This window comes from Mobula birostris, chromosome 23 (genome assembly GCF_030028105.1).
Source record: "Mobula birostris isolate sMobBir1 chromosome 23, sMobBir1.hap1, whole genome shotgun sequence".
Taxonomy (NCBI): domain Eukaryota; kingdom Metazoa; phylum Chordata; class Chondrichthyes; order Myliobatiformes; family Myliobatidae; genus Mobula; species Mobula birostris.
In genome coordinates this window covers 56,817,267-56,834,752 of record NC_092392.1, presented here as the reverse complement: position 1 = coordinate 56,834,752, position 17,486 = coordinate 56,817,267, and the positions used below count along the sequence as shown (strand labels likewise).

Below are 17,486 nucleotides of genomic sequence, written 5' to 3'. Positions count from 1 at the left end.
TCCTGCCTATTTTCTAGTCCTGATGAAGGGTCTTGGCCCAAAATAATGATTGGTTAATCCTCTCCCCAGATGCTGCCTGATCTCCTGAGTTCCTCCTGCTGTTCAGGTATTCCAGGGTGGGAATCAGAACTGATGAAAGGTCTCGGCTCAAAATGTTGACTGTTTACTTTTTTCCATCGATGTTGCCTGACCTGCTGAGTTTCTCCAGCATTTTGGGTGTGTTGTTTGGATTTCCAGCACCTGTGGATTTTCTGTTGTTTGTGAGAAGAATAGGCTGTAGGTTCAGAAAGTCTGCCACCAGTCAGCCTTGCTTTGAGCACCCTAATGCCCTAGTTTTTGTTTTTCAGGGAGAAGCCTACCTGTATGAATTCAGCAACACGATCCCCTTGGACGCAGAGCACGGCTTCTGTTACACATCCAGATTTCAACATACCCAGGACCCAGTCCAATGGAAATTTAGGGAACAGTCAGAGCAGGGACGTCCGCTCGCAATCGAGTCAACCTGATCCTCTCTCGGGTGAGGCAAAAATTGTTGACCTTTTACCACTCCCAACCCCTCCTCCACCACCAACAACCAATCTTCATTCCCTCCTTTCCTCACCAATATGCAGTGTCAATGTCAGCAAAACAAAAGAGTTGGCCATTGACTTCAGGCTTGCGGTGGGGAGGGGTGGTTGCACATGTTCTTGTTTACAGCAAAGAATTGAGAGCTTCAAGTTCCCAGGTGTAAACATCACTAATAGCTTGTCTTTCCAACCACATAGACCACCATGATCAAGAAAGCATATGAGCGCCTCTCCTGTCCCTCACATAGTGCCAAATGCATCAGTGTGAATCCAGCACAGCTTTACTGTGCCTGGGTATCTCTCAGTCACGAGCCCTGCCGAACCTCAGTCCACAGTGTCGTCACTGGCGGTGCTTGGCTTGGGTGATGGTCTCATGGGTGGATGCTGCTAAAATTGGAGGCATCCCAGGGAAGGAACCACTGGTTTTGATATGCAGCAGCCTGGAGAATTCCTGCCCACACCTCACCATGTTAAATGAGGCTTCACAGTATTCAGTCTTAGATGGACACCACAGCCCAGGAAAGATATACACTAAGGAGACAGGTGAGACACCGATCCTGGAATCTGGGACAAGAAACGAACTGCTGGAGTACTCAAAAGGTCAGGCAAGATCTGAGGAGGGAAATGGGTAGTTAGCATTTTGGATCAAGACCCTTTGTCTAAACAGATGTATGAAATTCCTTTTATCCTCAAGAGAGAGGAGCAGGGATAACAACATGGGATCTTCCTTTACAGTTGCTGGAGATCAAGGTTGAGTACATAAGAGAAATATTCTATATCAAAGGGAAATGAGGAACTGCTGCATTCTGTGTTTCACAGAGACATGGCTCACTCTGGACACACCAGATTCAGTGATCAGACCCAAAGTCTTCTCGATACACGGGCTGAACTGGGCCACTGATTTGGAGAAGGCAAAAGCTCGGGTTTGTGTTTCACGATAAACTCTTGGTGGTGCTCAGATGTGGCTGTTTTGTCGCACTCTTGTTCCCCTGACTTGAAACATCTAATGATTAAGTGCTGACTGTTCTACTCACCTAGAGAGTTCTCCTCCCTCATCCTGACTGTAGTTTACTTACCACCAAAAGTCTATATTAACCAGGCAATTGAGATATTGAATGCTGCTGTCATGAAACAAGAAACAGCCCACCTCAATGCATTTCAAATTATAGTCAGGACCTTCACTCTGGGTTAGTTGAAGAAATCTCTGCCCAATTATCATCAGCACATAACTTGCAGCAGCAGGGACCCAACACACTCAACCACTGCTGTACTACGATAAGGAATGCCTACTGTTCCATGCCTAGACTGCATTTCAGGAAAGCTGATCAGTCGTCTGTCCTTCTCCAACCTGTGTACAGGCAGAGGCTAAAGAGCAAAGCTCCAGGGATTAGGACAACAAAGAGGTGATCACAGGAGGCAGAGGTGCGGTACGGGATTGCCTCGAGTTGATGGATTAGGCTGTGTTCATGGACTCATCAGAGGATCTGAATGATTACATAGTGTCTGTCACGAACTTTCTGAAAACAGTTGTAGACGAGTGTGTCCCCACAAAATCATTCAGAATCTTCCCCAGCCAGAAGCTCTGGATGAACCATGAGATCCACAATCTACTGAGGGCCAGATCAGTGGCAATCAGGTCTAGCAACCAAGTAAGATACACGAGTTCCAGTTACAATCTCTGGAAAGCCATCTCACATGCAGAGTAGCAACTCCAGACCAAACGAGTCACTGGGGTATGCTCGACAGCTGTGGCAGGGGTTGAATGCTATTTCCACTTGCAGAGTGAAACTAAGTGACATAGATAGCAGGGCTTCACTCCCAGATGACCTCAATGTTTTCTATGCTTGCTTTGGCCATCTAAACATGGAGAAACCTTCATGAACTCCCATCCCCTGATGACCCTGTGATTTCAGTGTCTGTGGCTGACGTGAGAGCATCCTTTGGGAGGGTGAACCCATGGAAAGCATTCGGCCCAGACAAAGTAACTGGTTGAGTCCTAAAGACCTGTGCTGACCAACTGGCTGAAGTGTTTATTGAGATCATTAACCTCCTGCTTTGGTACCTCCTGCTTTGGTACCCAACTGCTTCAAGCAGGCTTCAGTTATACTGGTGCCTTAGAAGAACGTGATAATCTGCCTCAGTGGCTAAGATGAAGTGCTTTGAGAGATTGGTGATGAAAAATATCAACTCTTGCCTGAGAAGCGACATGGTCAGATCAGCTATGATCTTATTGAATGGTGGAGCAGGCTCGACAGATCAAATGGCCTACTCCTGCTCTTATTTCTTATGTCCCAATTTGCCTACCATCACAACAGGTCCACAGCAGATACCATTTCATTGGCTATTCATTCAACTCTGGACCATCTGCACAGCAAAAATGCATACATCAGCATGCTCTTTATTGATTACAGCTCGGCATTCAATACTACCATCCCCTCAAATTAAATAATAAACTTCAAGACCTTGGCTTCAATACCTTCACGAATGCCCACAGCTCTGAGGACCCTGTGATTTCAGTGTCTGAGGCTGATGTGAGAACATCCTTCGGGTGGTGAACCCTTGGGAGGAGTGGTTGCCAATCTTCTCCATCAGCGCAGGTGTACCACAAGGCTGTGTGCTCAGCCCCCTGCTCTACGTGCTTTAGACTTATCACTGTGTGGCTAAGCACATCTCCAATGCCATATTTAAGTTTGCTGTCATTGGCCAAATCAAAGGTGGTGATGAATCAGCATACAGGAGGGAGATGGAAAATCTGGCTGAGTGGTGCCACAACAACAACCTCTCACTCAATGTCAGTAAGACTAAACGGCTGATTACTGGCTTCAGGAGGAGGAAACTGGAGGTCCAGTTCTCACTGGGGGGATCAGAGGTGGAGAGGGTCAGCAACTTTGAATACCTCGGTGTTATCATTTCAGTGGACCTGTCCTGGGCCCAGCACATAACTGCAATTGTGAAGAAAGCATGGCAGCTTGTAACTTCCTTAGAAGTTTGCAAAGGTTCAGCATACCATCTAAAACTTTGACAAACTTCTATAGATGTGTAGTCGAGAGTATATTGACTGGTTGGTATGCAAACACCAGTGCTTTTCAATGGAAAATCCAAAAAAAAGTAATGCATAGGGCCCAGTCCATCACAGATAAAGTCCTCCCCACCATTGAGCATATTAATATGCAGTGCTGTCGCAGGAAACCAGCATCCATCACCGGGGACCCCCTCCACCCAGGTCACGCTCTCTTCTCACTACTGCCATCAGGAAGAAGGTGCAGGAGCCTCAGGACTCACAGTGCCAGGTTCAGGAACAGTTAGCACCCTCAGCCATTAGGCTCTTGGACCAGAGGGGATAACTTCCCTCAAAGTCACTAGCCCCATCATTGATTTATTCCCACAACCAATGGACTCACTTTCAAGGACTCTTCATCTCTTGTTTTCGATATCTATTATATTTTAATACATGTATTATTATTACTATTTATTTTTTATTCGCTTTTGGATTTGCAGCTTTGTGCCTTTTGCACATTGGTTGTTTGGCCATCCTGTTGTGTGCAGTCTTTCATTGATTCTATTGTGTTTCTTGGATTTACGGCTTATGGTCACAGGAAAATGGATCTCACATTTGTGTATGGTGACATATAAATACTTTGATAATAAAATTACTTTGAACTTTGTCTCTGGTGTTCCCTGAAACAAAGATATACATGCCCTGTAATGTTCCAAAAAGCATTAACGCACATTAATAAACACATAAAAACACTTAAGTATCTGATGGTAATGACATTAACTCGCAATGTATTGAACTTACAAGTAGTGATCACCTTTGAAATGACAAGATACGGCATGTAATGAAAGATTATTCTTTCCAATAGCACACTGCGGGGAGCCACTTGACACAAATGGTCTGGAGATCAATCACCATTTTACACAGGCAGTGACTGGTTCTCAATGTGCGCCGTGCACATACGTATTTGTTCAAAAGGTTCAAGGTTTAGGCCTGGGTTTGATTTCATGAGTGCCAGATTCATAGGTAGCATACTTGTAGATAACGAGGACTTTGGAATCTGAATCAGAATCAGGTTTACTGTATGTCATGAAATATATTATAAATTGCAATAAGTGTATATATAAAAATAAGTGGTGCACAAAGAGGGCAAAATGGTGAGGTAATGGCCATGGATTCATTCTCCATTCAGAAATCTGATGGCAGAAGGGAATGAGCTGTTCATAAAACATTGAGTTGTGTCTTCAGGCTCCTGTCCCTCCTCCTTGATGGTAGTAATGAGACGAGGGCGTGTCCTGGGGATGTGGGTTCTGAATTATGGACACCACCCTTTTGATGCATTTCCTTTTGAAGATGTCCTCAATAGTGCCCCTGGTGGGGCTTTGATAGGTTCGACTTTGGTGGGGTGCAGAGGAGATGCACCAGAATGATACCAGGACTGAAAGGGTTAACTTGTGAGGACCAGTTGCAGGAACTCGGCCTACTCTTGCTGAGCCAAAACAAAGTCACAGAAGTTCATGTTTGAAAATTTGGCTGGATTGTTGGAGAGAACCATGTCCTCTGAGAGAAAGATCCAGAACAGTGAAGCATACCTCAGCATGTGAGCTGGGGTGTGTCAAAGTGGTGTCAGGAGGAACTCAGTAACAGTGCAACTAAAACTAGCAAAACCCTGAGGTTTTGTTAGCCTCAATACGTGAGGATAAATTTACTAAATAACTAACATCAATGGGCCAAATAGCCTATTTCTCTCCTATGCCTTCTCACTGTTGTATTCTTTGCCGGTTTTCATTCCTGTTATTGACGTCTCTCTATTTATTGGTACAGCTAACGTCTGCCCAGGATCTGCTGCTACAACCCAGTGCAAGAAATACTCTCTCCAGAGAAACAACAGACGGCTGACAGCATGCTCCACAGCAGTAAGTTCACTTACTGTTGAGTAGATGGGCCAAATGGCCTAAGTAATATGCTCTTATGGTCATGGCTGGAAGGTGCAGGGTGTTTTTGAAACGAAGCTCCTGCAAAGGAACTCAACTTTTGTCTGGACGTTACAGAAGTTGATGCACTTCCTCATCAAAGAACCTCTGTACATTATCACAGAATGTCCCTCATTACATAAGTAGAAGCAGGAATAGGTCATCTGACCCCTGACTCTTCTCCATGTGTCAGATTGTGACCCTGACTTTACTTTCCTGCCTGTATTCCATGACCATTGACTCCTCCATTATCCAACAACCCCTTGATCATATAATGACTCTACCTAAACAGAAAAGTGAAATAGAAAATTCCAAGTAGTCACGACCCTCTAAGTACTTCCTCCATATAGAACGTAGAACTTTGAGGGATCTATAGGCGTGGACCCCAAGGTCTCCATCTTAAACAGGTTGCTCCTTATTCTGAAAGTACAGCGTCTTCAGCCCATGATGTTGTGCTGTCCTTTTAAACTACTCCAAGATCAATCTCACCTTTCCTTCCCACGTAGTCCTGCATTTTCTTTCACCTATGTGCCAACTTAAGAGTCTCGTAAATGTGCCCAATGTATCTGCCTCTGCCACTGCCCGTGGCAGAGAGTTCCACGCACTCCTCACTCACCATGTCATTGCTTTGAAAAAAAATTTTGGGTTACTTTGTAATCAGAATCAATTCAGTGGCAGCAGTACAGTGCAATGCATAAAATATACCATAAATTACAATAAGGAATATATATTTTTAAAATTTAAATAAGTGGTGCAAAAATAGTGAGGAAATGTTCAGAGGAGAAGAAGCTGTTAGTAAAACGTTGAATGTGGGTCTTCTGGCTCCTGTACCTCCTCCTTGATGGTAGAAATGAGAAGAGGACATGTCCTGGGTGGTGGAGTCCTTTCTAAGACATCGCCTTTTGAAGATGTCTTCAATGGTGGGGTGGCCAGTGCATGTGATGGAGCTGGCTGACTTTACAAACCTCTGAAGCTTTTTCTTATCCTTTTTCTGTCCATACCAGAGGGTGATGCAGCTAGTTAGAATGTTTCCATGGTACACCTGTAGAAACTTGCTAAAGTCCTTGGTGACATACAAAATTTCTTCAAATGTAGGACATTTTGAGTAAGATCAAAGTGTTTAGTTAAGCTTACAATTTTTTCTTTACTATTTACAGAATAGTTCAGGACAACAGAAGGCTAGTGTTCAGCAAAACTGCACACCATTGCAGCACTTGCAGTCCAAGCAGAACTTGGCATTCCAGCCCCCAATGCCTCGTCCTCCCCCAGTTGCGTCCTGGTGAAGTTTGATCGTTAATGCAGGTCAGGCTCTATGTACAGTGTATTTGAAATGTACAGTGTGTACTTGCGACACCATTATTACGGCTATTTATGTTACTGAGGTTCACCCTTACACCATTCACAAATCACTGCCCAAAAATTCAAGATTGGGACTAAAAATCGCTCTCACAGAATTTGAGTGAAAAAAATAAGTAGATAAATAACATTTTTTTCAGTACGCATTTCTTGGTGCATTTGCAGATGATGCAGGTGGTTTTCTGGGATAATATCCCCTACACATTAAAGGAAGAGAAAGGGAGACGGAAGGAGGGGAGGGGGGAGACGGACAGAGAGAGAGAAAGAGAAAGAGATAGGGGGAGGGAGAGAGAGAGAGAAAGAGGGGAGAGGGAGAAAGAGAGAGAGAGAGGGAGAAAGGGAGGGAAAGGGGGGAGAGGGAGGAGGGAGAGAGAGAGATGTTTTTGTAAGTTTGTGTCTACGGCATTCATTCCATTCAGATTTTTTTCTGTACTTCTCAAATGATTCATATTTTGGATAATTCTGTACAATTTTAGCCAAAATCACAGAGCAAAGCCTTCACCACAACTTCAGTGTTGAGTCTTCACTGTTTGAAGCAAATCCTGGTAGATCAGTATTATCACAAAGTCCCAGTGCTCCCATGTAAGGAGCCGGTACATCACCACGACAGGGTTGATAGAGCCGCAGTCTCACAGCACCGGAGACCGGGTTCAATCCTGACCTTAGCCACTCCGCGGAATTTGAATGTTCTCCTTGTAACTGCCTGGGTTACTTCCGAGTGCTCCAGTTTGCTCCCACGCCCCTAAAATGAGGCGTGGGGAATTTAACTGATGGGCACAAGAGTGGTGGAATCTGGAGGTGTTGATGGGAATGTGGTGAGAATACAATGGGTCGGGGTTGGATGAACGTAAAACTGGGTGCTTGATGTGCAGGGTAGGCAGAAGGGCTTGTTTCTGTGCTATATCTCTTCATAACTCTGTGATCTTGCTGTGTTGGGTATCACAATGTTTGCATTATTGATTAGCTGGGAAGTTGGGCGCCACAGTAGCGTAGTGGTTAGTGCAATGCTATTATAATGCAGGGCATCATATTGCGGAGTTCAAATCTGGCATCCTCTGTAAGCAAGCTCGGGCGTTCCTCGCCATGGGTGCATGGGTTTCCTCCCACAGTCCAAAGGCATGCCAATTAGTAGGTTAATATGTTGTTGTAAATTGTCCTGTGATGAGGCTAGGAGTAGGGTTGCTGAGCGGCACCGTTTGAAGGGCTGGAAAGACATGTTCTGTACCATAAATCTAAATAAATAGGTAAATCAATAATTTGTGTGTAACCTGCTGGATTTGCAATGGATGACATTACGATTAGGGCAATGGTCTATCTCCTGATCCAATGAAACACGCCAGTCAAAGTTGAATTGGAGGAATGATTGTGAGAAGGTCCCAGTCAAGCAGAGAAGAAATAAGGACGGGGAAAGAAGGACGTTGATTATTGGAATTAGAAACATAGAAACATAGAAAACCTACAGCACAATACAGGCCCTTCGTCCCACAAAACTGTGCCGAACATGTCCCTGCCTTAGAACTACCTAGGCTTTACCCATAGCCCTCTATTTCTCTAAGCTCCATGTAGCCATCCAGGAGTCTCTTAAAAGACCCTAACATTTCCGCCTCCATCACCACCGCTGGCAGCCTATTCCACGCACTCACCACTCTCTGCATAGAAAACTTACCCCTGACATCTCCTCTGTACCTCTGAATTGGTTTATTATTGGTTATTATTGTTACATGTACCAAGATACAGTGATACAGCAAAAAGCTTTTCTTGTGTATTGTTCATACAGATCAAATCTTCACACAATTGATTGATGTAGAAAAAGGTAAAACAATGTAAATGCAGAATAGAGTGTAAAAACTACAGAGAAAGTGAAGTGCAAGATCATAACGAGGTAGATTGTGAGGTCAAGAGTCCATCTTATCGTACAAGAGTCTGATAATACTGGGATAGAATCTATCCTTCAGCCTGCTGGTATGTGCTTTCAGGCACCTGTATTTTCTGCCCGATGGGAGGGGGGAGAAGGGAGAATGTCCGGGCTGGATGGAGGTTTTAATTATGCTGGCTGCTTTTCTGAGGCAGCGAGAAGTGCAGACAGAGTTCACTAGTTTGCATAATGTGCTGAGCTGTGTCCACAACTCTGCGGTTTCTTGCGGTCATGTACAGCGCCGTTGCCATACCAGCCATTATGCATCCAACTAGAACGCTTTCTACAAAATTAGTAAGAGTCGACAGGGAGAAATAGCTATTTTTTTTTACCCTCCTGAGGAAGTAGAAGTGTTGGCGAGCTTTCTTGTGTGTTAAAAACTTCATGGAGAATTCTGCATTTGCAAAAATTAGAATTAACAGTTGAATTATTCTCTTTTGGGCCTCCAGATATTAGCTGTCATTACACAGAAGCAGGTTACTTATGAGGTGCCATTTTCTGCAGAGAGTTTGAAAAATAACGGGAAGCTTAATTACCATTAAATTAGATTCGAGAATGAGGTGTCATACATTGGCTTTCTAATTCTGTGTCAATAACTGTAGGTAAAGTAATATTACTATTATATTCCAGGGAATTTCAGTAACCCAGTATTGAATTCCCCAGTATCTAATTACCGGTCCATGGTGTTCTATTGCTGAGGTAGAGTTAGGCTTATCCAAATCAACCTAGCTTTTCTTTTCAAGTTAACAAATCTTTCTGGTGCCTAGCTGCATTTTCTGTAGGCACTGGAAACATCTGATATCATGAAAGGAAAAACTAGATTGATTTTGATATGCCTTATTAACTGTCTATTTTAAAAGGCAAAGTCATATATTCAAAATCATTGAGTTTTGATATCTCCAGAAATGATTAGAAGTTACCTGTTTTATTCGCTCTGTTAAAATTGTACATCTACCAATCCTCTCTGATTTTCCCTCTCATTTTTTAAGTTAGTAATGTTTATTCTTCTGCATATCTAGCAAGATTCAGCTTTCTATCAAATGCAATATATATTGAAGTTCAAGTACGATTGGAAGTAATCCATCAGGGAGTTACAAATTTATTCTGCAAATCTGGAGACAGTCACAGGCAAGGAGATTTACACCGCAGCCTGTCAAACTGTCAATCAGGTCGGAGATCCTTCACATTTTCACATGATTGTCTAAGGGAAGATTGTGTAAAAATGGAAACAACCACCACTTTATGATCTGAAAAGCCTTTGTGAAGCATATGCCACAGTTGCAAAACCAGTTATAAACCTCCCCATGTGTTTTCAAACTTCTCACATTTGTCTTTGTTTTCAGAGTTTATTATGGCAACATTGGGAGCCGCGTGCATATTTTGACACATCATTCACCACTTGAAATTAGCTAAGCAAGGATTAAGCAATAATTCTGGTCTTTTGGCTGACATACTGTACACCCGAGAATTGTTTCATGCAAAGGCGGATGCCTAGCAACAAGCTGCCAATTCATCATTTTTATTAAAGCAATTCCACACTTCAAGCTGGGCTTTGTTGTTACAACAGCAAATCAAGTAATTTATTGCCATGTACACAAGTATGGTGATGAATAGGTACAATGAGCAGGGGCATTACAGGCACATAGCTACAGACAACACACAGAACATAAATTATACATGAATTAGAAAGACAGTCACGAGAAATACTGTGCTCAACTGTGATTCCACAACCTAATGGACTTACTTTCAAGGATTCTACAATTCATTTTCTTAGTATTATTTATTTATTCATTTTTATTTGTGCAGTTTGTCTTCTTCTGCAAATTGGTTCTTTGTCTGTTTTGTTTGTGTGTCATTTTTCTTTGCTTCCATTGCATTTCTGTTTTCCTGGGAATGCCTGTAAGAAAATGAGTCTGAAGGTAGTACGTGGTGACAGATACGTACTTTGATAACAAATTTATGTTGGACTTTAGACTTTGAGGGGAAAAAACACATTCAGGGACCAGTCCATTGAAGTTGAAGAGGTGTTCCATTGCTGAGGTAGGTTCAGGGTTATGGAAATTGGTTCAAGAACCTGGTGGTTGTAGGGAAATAGCTGTTCCTGAATCTGGTGATGTGGGTCTTCAGCTTTCGGTACCTCTGCTAGTCAGTAGCAGCAAGGAGATGGTATGAGTGGATACTGTTGGTGGTGGGGAGTGCTGTGCCCGTGATGAACGGGGTGAGACTGCTGCATCCTCTTGGGTTGGTCTACATTGGAGTTGCCAGTCTGGGTTATGGTGCAACCAGAAAGGACATTTTGTACAGTGCATCATTTGAAGTTTGTTAGAGTATGCCAGTGATTTCTACGCCAACCACAATGCCAATTTAAACAGCACATCTGTCCACAGATTGTCTAAATCTCTCCATTACCTGTCAGTTTGTGTGCCTGCTAAATGTCTTTTGAAGGTTTAAATATCAAAAGTTCAAAGTAAATTTTATTATCAGAGTACATATATGTCACCGTATATAGCCTTGGGATTCATTTTCTTGTGGGCATACTCAACAAATCTATAGAATAGTAGCCATAACAGAATCAATGAGAGACCGCCCAAGCAGGGCGTTCAACCAGAGTGCAGAAGACAACAAACTGTGCAAATGCAAAAAGAAGAAACAATAATATAAATAAATAAACAATAAATATTGAGAATACGAGATGAGGGGTGCTTGCAAGTGAGTCAATCTTTTGTGGGAACATTTTCATGATGGGACAAGTGAAGTCGAGTGAAGTTATCCCTTTTGTTCAAGAGCCTGATGGTTGAGGGGTAGTAACTGATCCTGAACCTGGTGGTGCAAGTCTGAAGGCTTTTGTACCTTCTTCCTGATGGTAGCAGTGAGAAGAGAGCGTGCCCTGGGTGGTGGGGGGCCCTGATGATGGATGCTGCTTTCCTACAACAGTGTTTCATGTAGATGCCCTCAATGGTTGGGAGGGCTTTACCGTGATGGAGTGGGCCATATCCAACTACTTTTGTCCAATTTTCTGTTCAAGGGCTTTGGGCTACTGATGCAGCCAGTCAATATACTCTCCATCACGCATCTATAGAGGTTTATCCAAAATAATATCTACTCCAATCAACACATTTCATATGTTTTCTTTACAACATCAGTCTTGACCTGAACAGAGAGCTAAAACTTAAATTATTCCATAATCATAAGACAAACAGGAAATCCTTGGACGAAGACAAACTGGTAAGAGTTGATAAACCTCATACCACACTTCGAAAATGATTCACTCACCTTTACATTGACTAGGGTCGTTATAATTTTTATGCAAGCTTTCTATTAGCTGGGTGAATTCTTTAAAAACAAAAACTGATCTCATTTTTTCTCAAGACAGCCCTTCAGGTCTATTGGGTCACTCCCATTTAATCCCATTTGCCCTCCCAGATCTCTGCTTATGTGCTCCCTCCTGATTATCCCAGCACTCACCTACGCGAGGGGCAATTTACAGCAGCCAGAATTAACCCACTGACCCACACGGAAACTGGAGCAACTGGAAAACCACCCACTTACAAAGAGGAACTATGAAATCGTCCAGGCAACGTCTAAATTGCACAGTTAAGAGGCATCCTTTATTACTTTGGGGAAAAAAGCTTTTATTTCAGTTTTCAGAAGTGTAGTGTCTGATGTAATGTAGAATCCATAGGTAATTAGTCTAAGGGGTGAATAGCAGGGTAACACCAGACAGACCTCACCTGCTCTTTTTTAAATACTCATGGGGTCCCTGTGCACCTACATAAACAGACTCAGAATCAGAACCAGCTTTATTATCACTGACGTATGTCGGGACGTTAGTTTCCTTGTGGCAGCAGTACAGTGCAAGATGTTAAAAGTTACTTTAAGTTACAATAAAAGAAATCAATAGATAGTAGAAAAGAGGAATAGTGAGGTGGTGTTCATGGAGCTTCCAGAAATCCAATGGCATTGAGGAAGAAGCTGTTCCTGTCACGCCCTGACCACAGCAAATTCCTAACAGGTGTAAGTGTATATAGTGAATAAAGTTGATCCGTGAACCTCGATGGTGGGGAGGGTTGTGCCTGTGACGGAGCTGGCTGAGGCTGCAGCCTCGTTTGAAGATTCTTCTGAGAGACAACACAAAAGACAATGCTGCTCTCCACCAACGTAGAGAATAGCATCTAGTTTTTTTCTGTGTCCGAGATTACATCATCACGTCTCAGAGCTGGAGCTAATAACTTTATGATTGAAAGGAGATGGTGAAGTGGAGGTTTGGATTAAATAGAAAGGTGAAAGTGAGCGAGTCCAGAGCTCTTTTTACAATTTGTGTCAGCTGGCAGTCAGACCACGTTGTAATCTCATGAGGATTTCACTACTCTGCTGTAGCAGAGTAATATTGAATTTCAAACCTTAGGCTTCACGTCCCATTTGACCTTACAACTCCATGTTAAGCATGTGTCTAGACTAGTAGGGATTATGTGATACGACTAAATACAGTGTGTTTTATTTGTTTGCTGAAGCTATGTTTAAACAGGCCATTAGAACAAAGGAAAAACGCTATCTCGTATTGGGTAAATCTTGAACTGAATAAGATTGAAAGTTGGAAATGAAAGTTATACTTGCTCCAAAAGCTGCTGATGTGCAGGGGAAAGTGTGGACATGACTGGTGTGGATAATAATTCCAGAACATAAATGTTACACCCATCAGGAAAGACTACTTTTTTTTGTTCTGTGTTTTCTTATTTAAAAATCTGTATAATTTATGCTTTCCTTGTGAATACTGATTGTATGATGCCACAAGCCTGTGATGCGGCTGCAAGTTTTTTATTGCACCAGTGCTTACATGGACTTGTGCAGATGACAATAAACTTAATTTTCACTTTGATGGAGTGGTGATCTCTGCTCCAGAGAAACATAGAAACATAGAAAATAGGTGCCAGAGTAGGCCATTCGGCCCTTTGAGCCTGCACCACCATTCAGTACGATCATGGCTGATCATCCAACTCAGAACCCTGTACCAGCCTTCCCTCCATACCCCCTGATCCCTTTAGCCACAAGGGCCATATCTAACTCCCTCTTAAATATGACCAATGAACTGGCCTCAATTGTTTCCTGTGGCAGAGAATTCCACAGATTCACCACTCTCTGTATGAAGAAGTTTTTCCTCATCTCGGTCCTAAAAGGCTTCCCCTCTATCCTCAAACTGTGACCCCTCGTTCTGGACTTCCCCAACATCGGGAACAATCTTCCTGCATCTAGCCTGTCTAATCCCTTTAGGATTTTATACGTTTCAATCAGATCCCCCCTCAATCTTCTAAATTCCAACGAGTATAAGCCTAGTTCATCCAGTCTTTCATCATATGAATGTCCTGCCATCCCAGGAATCAATCTGGTGAACCTTCTTTGTACTCCCTCTATGGCAAGGATGTCTTTCCTCAGATTAGGGGACCAAAACTGCACACAATACTCCAGGTGTGGTCTCACCAAGGCCTTGTACAACTGCAGTAGTACCTCCCTGCTCCTGTACTCGAATCCTCTCGCTATAAATGCCAGCATACCATTCGCCTTTTTCACCGCCTGCTGTACCTGCATGCCCAGTTTCAATGACTGGTGTATAATGACAACCAGGTCTCGTTGCACCTCCCCTTTTCCTAATCGGCCACCATTCAGATAATAATCTGTTTTCCTGTCTTTGCCACCAAAGTGGATAACTTCACATTTATCCACATTAAATTGCATCTGCCATGAAGAGGACTGAGAGCAGATCAGGTACAGTAAATGGTGGAAGGCTTGGATCAGTAGATGTACAGATGATTGAGGTGTGGGGAATCTGAAACTAGGGCCCATAACTACAGGAATGTCACAGCAAATACATAGAACATAAAATGTAGAACCACAGTCCACAGGAACATATCTGGGCTGCCAATTTAAACTAATGTTATCTGCCTGCAAAGTGGTCTATACCCCACCATTCCCTTCCTCTTCATGTGCCCTCCAAAATGTGTTTTAAACATTTCTATTGTATCGGCTCCCACCACTGTCCTTGGCAATGCATTCTAGGTATCCACCATTCTCAGTGTAAAAAAAATGCTTCATGAATCTCCTTTAAACTTTGCCCCTCTCACTTTAAACCAGTGAGGAATTCAGGAGCAACCTCTATCGACAGGGATGGATGAGAATAAAGAGCTCCCAACTTGTGAGTTACAATGACACACATGCTCTAAGCTGTTAAGTGTGTGACGGTGTGAGATGGAGTATGGTATGAGGAACTGCACATGCAGTGTAGACAGCAGCGTGGACTGACTGGGGGAAACTGTGCTTTGATTTTTCAGTAACTCTACCTGTTCCTGTGTTTTAGCCTCACCATCGTGGAGTTCGGTGTGTGGACCAACTTCCCCCTGCCTCGCCTCTTCAACACTTCTCTGCCAAGGCTCCTTGCAACATCAGTTTTAGGTGCCAGGTGTCACCCTATCCAACCATCCTTTCCCAACATTAAGAAATGAATTTACAGAAATATTGCTGTCTTGACAATTAGCAAGGTCTGTGAGTCTGCATCTGAAGAACCATTGAAACACACAAACGCGTGCTGAGGTCATTCTTTGTGCTTTGAGCTAATTTTGCTGTCTGGTGTGTAAGCAGTGGGTTCTGCTGTGCCTGAATGAGTGATCACATGGAAACTGCTCCAGAACTTTGTTTGGTGAAAGTTATTGGGTTGAAGGTTCTTTGACATGCGGAGACATGCCTAAAGAGGCAGTGCAGGAGCCTGCCACAGGTTTATATTAAAGACACTATGGACCAAAGAGACAAGGTCCAGAGCAATGTATGGGTTACACTAACCAGGGCAGTGCTTGCAGCTATGAACCACACGGACCCCTTGTGTCCAGGATTCCCCACTGCAGAGGATGGATGGTAAAGTCAGGAGGAAGCCTGCACCATTCAAACGTCTAAAACACAGAAGGCCATTCAACCCTGTGTGTTCATGCTGGTTGTAAAAGGCACACCCAGCCTAACCTCACCTTCCAACACTGGCTCTGTCGTCCTTTGGGTTCTGCTTAAATGTGAAGAGGATTTCTTCCTGTACCACCTTTCCGAGCGAGTTCCAAGCCCCTTCACCCTCTGGGTGCAATAACTTTCCCTCACCTACTCTTTAATCCCACTAATTGCTTTCAGTCTCGTCCCCCTTGTTCTTGACCTCCTGCCGAGGGAATCGGTCCTTCCCATTTTTCCCCTTGGCCTTGTTAGTGTTATACACCTTTATTAAGTCTTTCCTGGGTCTCAGGGCACAACACCAGCTTATATAACCTTTCATACTGACACTGTTTTCTGATTCTGACCACATCATCATAAATCTCCTACACTCTAATCATGTCTGCCCTGTAGTATGGTTACTGGAACTATATACAGTGCCAAGCTGGGTCCTCCAGATATTAAGATAAAAATCAGCTTTATTTGTCATATGTACATTGAAGCAGACGGTGAACTGCGTCATTTACATCAAATCAAATCAGTGAGGATTGCGCTGAGCAGCTTGCAAGTACCACCACACATAGCAAGCTCACAACTTATTAACCCCAACCCATACATCTTTGGAGTATGGGAGGAAACCAGAGGAAATCCACACGGTCACGGAGAGAAAGTAAAAACTTAAATCCCGATTGATATTACAGCTGGTGCTGTAACATGTTGTGCTGACTGCCGTGCTGCTGTAGCAGTTAGCAAAATGCTGATAGTTCAATCATCTCCTCTCTGTGTTGGGCACGTGACCAAGTGGTTAAGGCGTTCGTCTAGTGATCTGAAGGTTGCTAGTTCGAGCCTCAGCTGTGGCAGCGTGTTTGTGTCCTTGAGCAAGGCACTTAACCACACATTGCTCTGGTGTCTGTGCGAGGAGTGGCGCCCCACACAGACTTCCAATCTGCACCTTGTAAGGTGTGAAAATGCCTGACGCAGGCCTCTCATGGTATCCCCTCTCTAGTATCCTCTCCTCAGCTAATTAAGACCATAAGACCATAAGACAAAGGAGCAGAGGTTGGCCATTCGGCCCATCGAGTCTGCTCCGCCATTTTATCATGAGCTGATCCATTTTCCCATTTAGTTCCACTCCCACGCCTTCTCACCATAACCTTTGATACCCTGGCTACTCAGATACCTATCAATCTCTGCCTTAAATACACCCAATGACTTGGCCTCCACTGCTGCCCCTGGCAACAAATTCCATAGATTCACCACCCTCTGGCTAAAAAAATTTCTTCGCATTTCTGTTCTGAATGGGCGCCATTCAATCCTTAAGTCATGCCCTCTCATACTAGACTCCCCCATCATGGGAAACAACTTTGCCACATCCACTCTGTCCATGCCTTTCAACATTCAAAATGTTTCTATGAGGTCTCCCCTCATTCTTCTAAACTCCAAGGAATATAGTCCAAGAGCAGACAAACGTTCCTCATATGTTAACCCTCTCATTCCTGGAATCATTCTAGTGAATCTTCTCTGTACCCTCTCCAACGTCAGCACATTCTTTCTTAAATAAGGAGCCCAAAACTGCCCACAGTACTCCAAGTGCGGTCTTACCAGTGCCTTATAGAGCCTCAACATCACATCCCTGCTCCTATACTCTATTCCTCTAGAAATGAATGCCAACATTGCATTCGCCTTCTTCACCACCAACTCAACCTGGAGGTTAACCTTAAGGG

General features: G+C 43.5%; 1 protein-coding gene across 1 annotated transcript in view; it reads left to right on the top strand.

Annotated features, from left to right (window-relative positions):
- LOC140186956 (uncharacterized) overlaps positions 1 to 15,239 on the top strand; it is a 194,278-nt gene extending 179,039 nt beyond the window's left edge. Inside the window, exons 15-18 of the mRNA XM_072241814.1 lie at positions 348 to 517; positions 5,386 to 5,477; positions 6,692 to 6,836; positions 15,155 to 15,239. Of these exons, the coding sequence (XP_072097915.1) occupies positions 348 to 517; positions 5,386 to 5,477; positions 6,692 to 6,817 (388 nt within the window). The 3' untranslated portion in view covers positions 6,818 to 6,836; positions 15,155 to 15,239. The remainder of the gene's footprint in view (positions 1 to 347; positions 518 to 5,385; positions 5,478 to 6,691; positions 6,837 to 15,154) is intronic.
- The last annotated feature ends 2,247 nt before the right edge of the window (positions 15,240 to 17,486 follow it).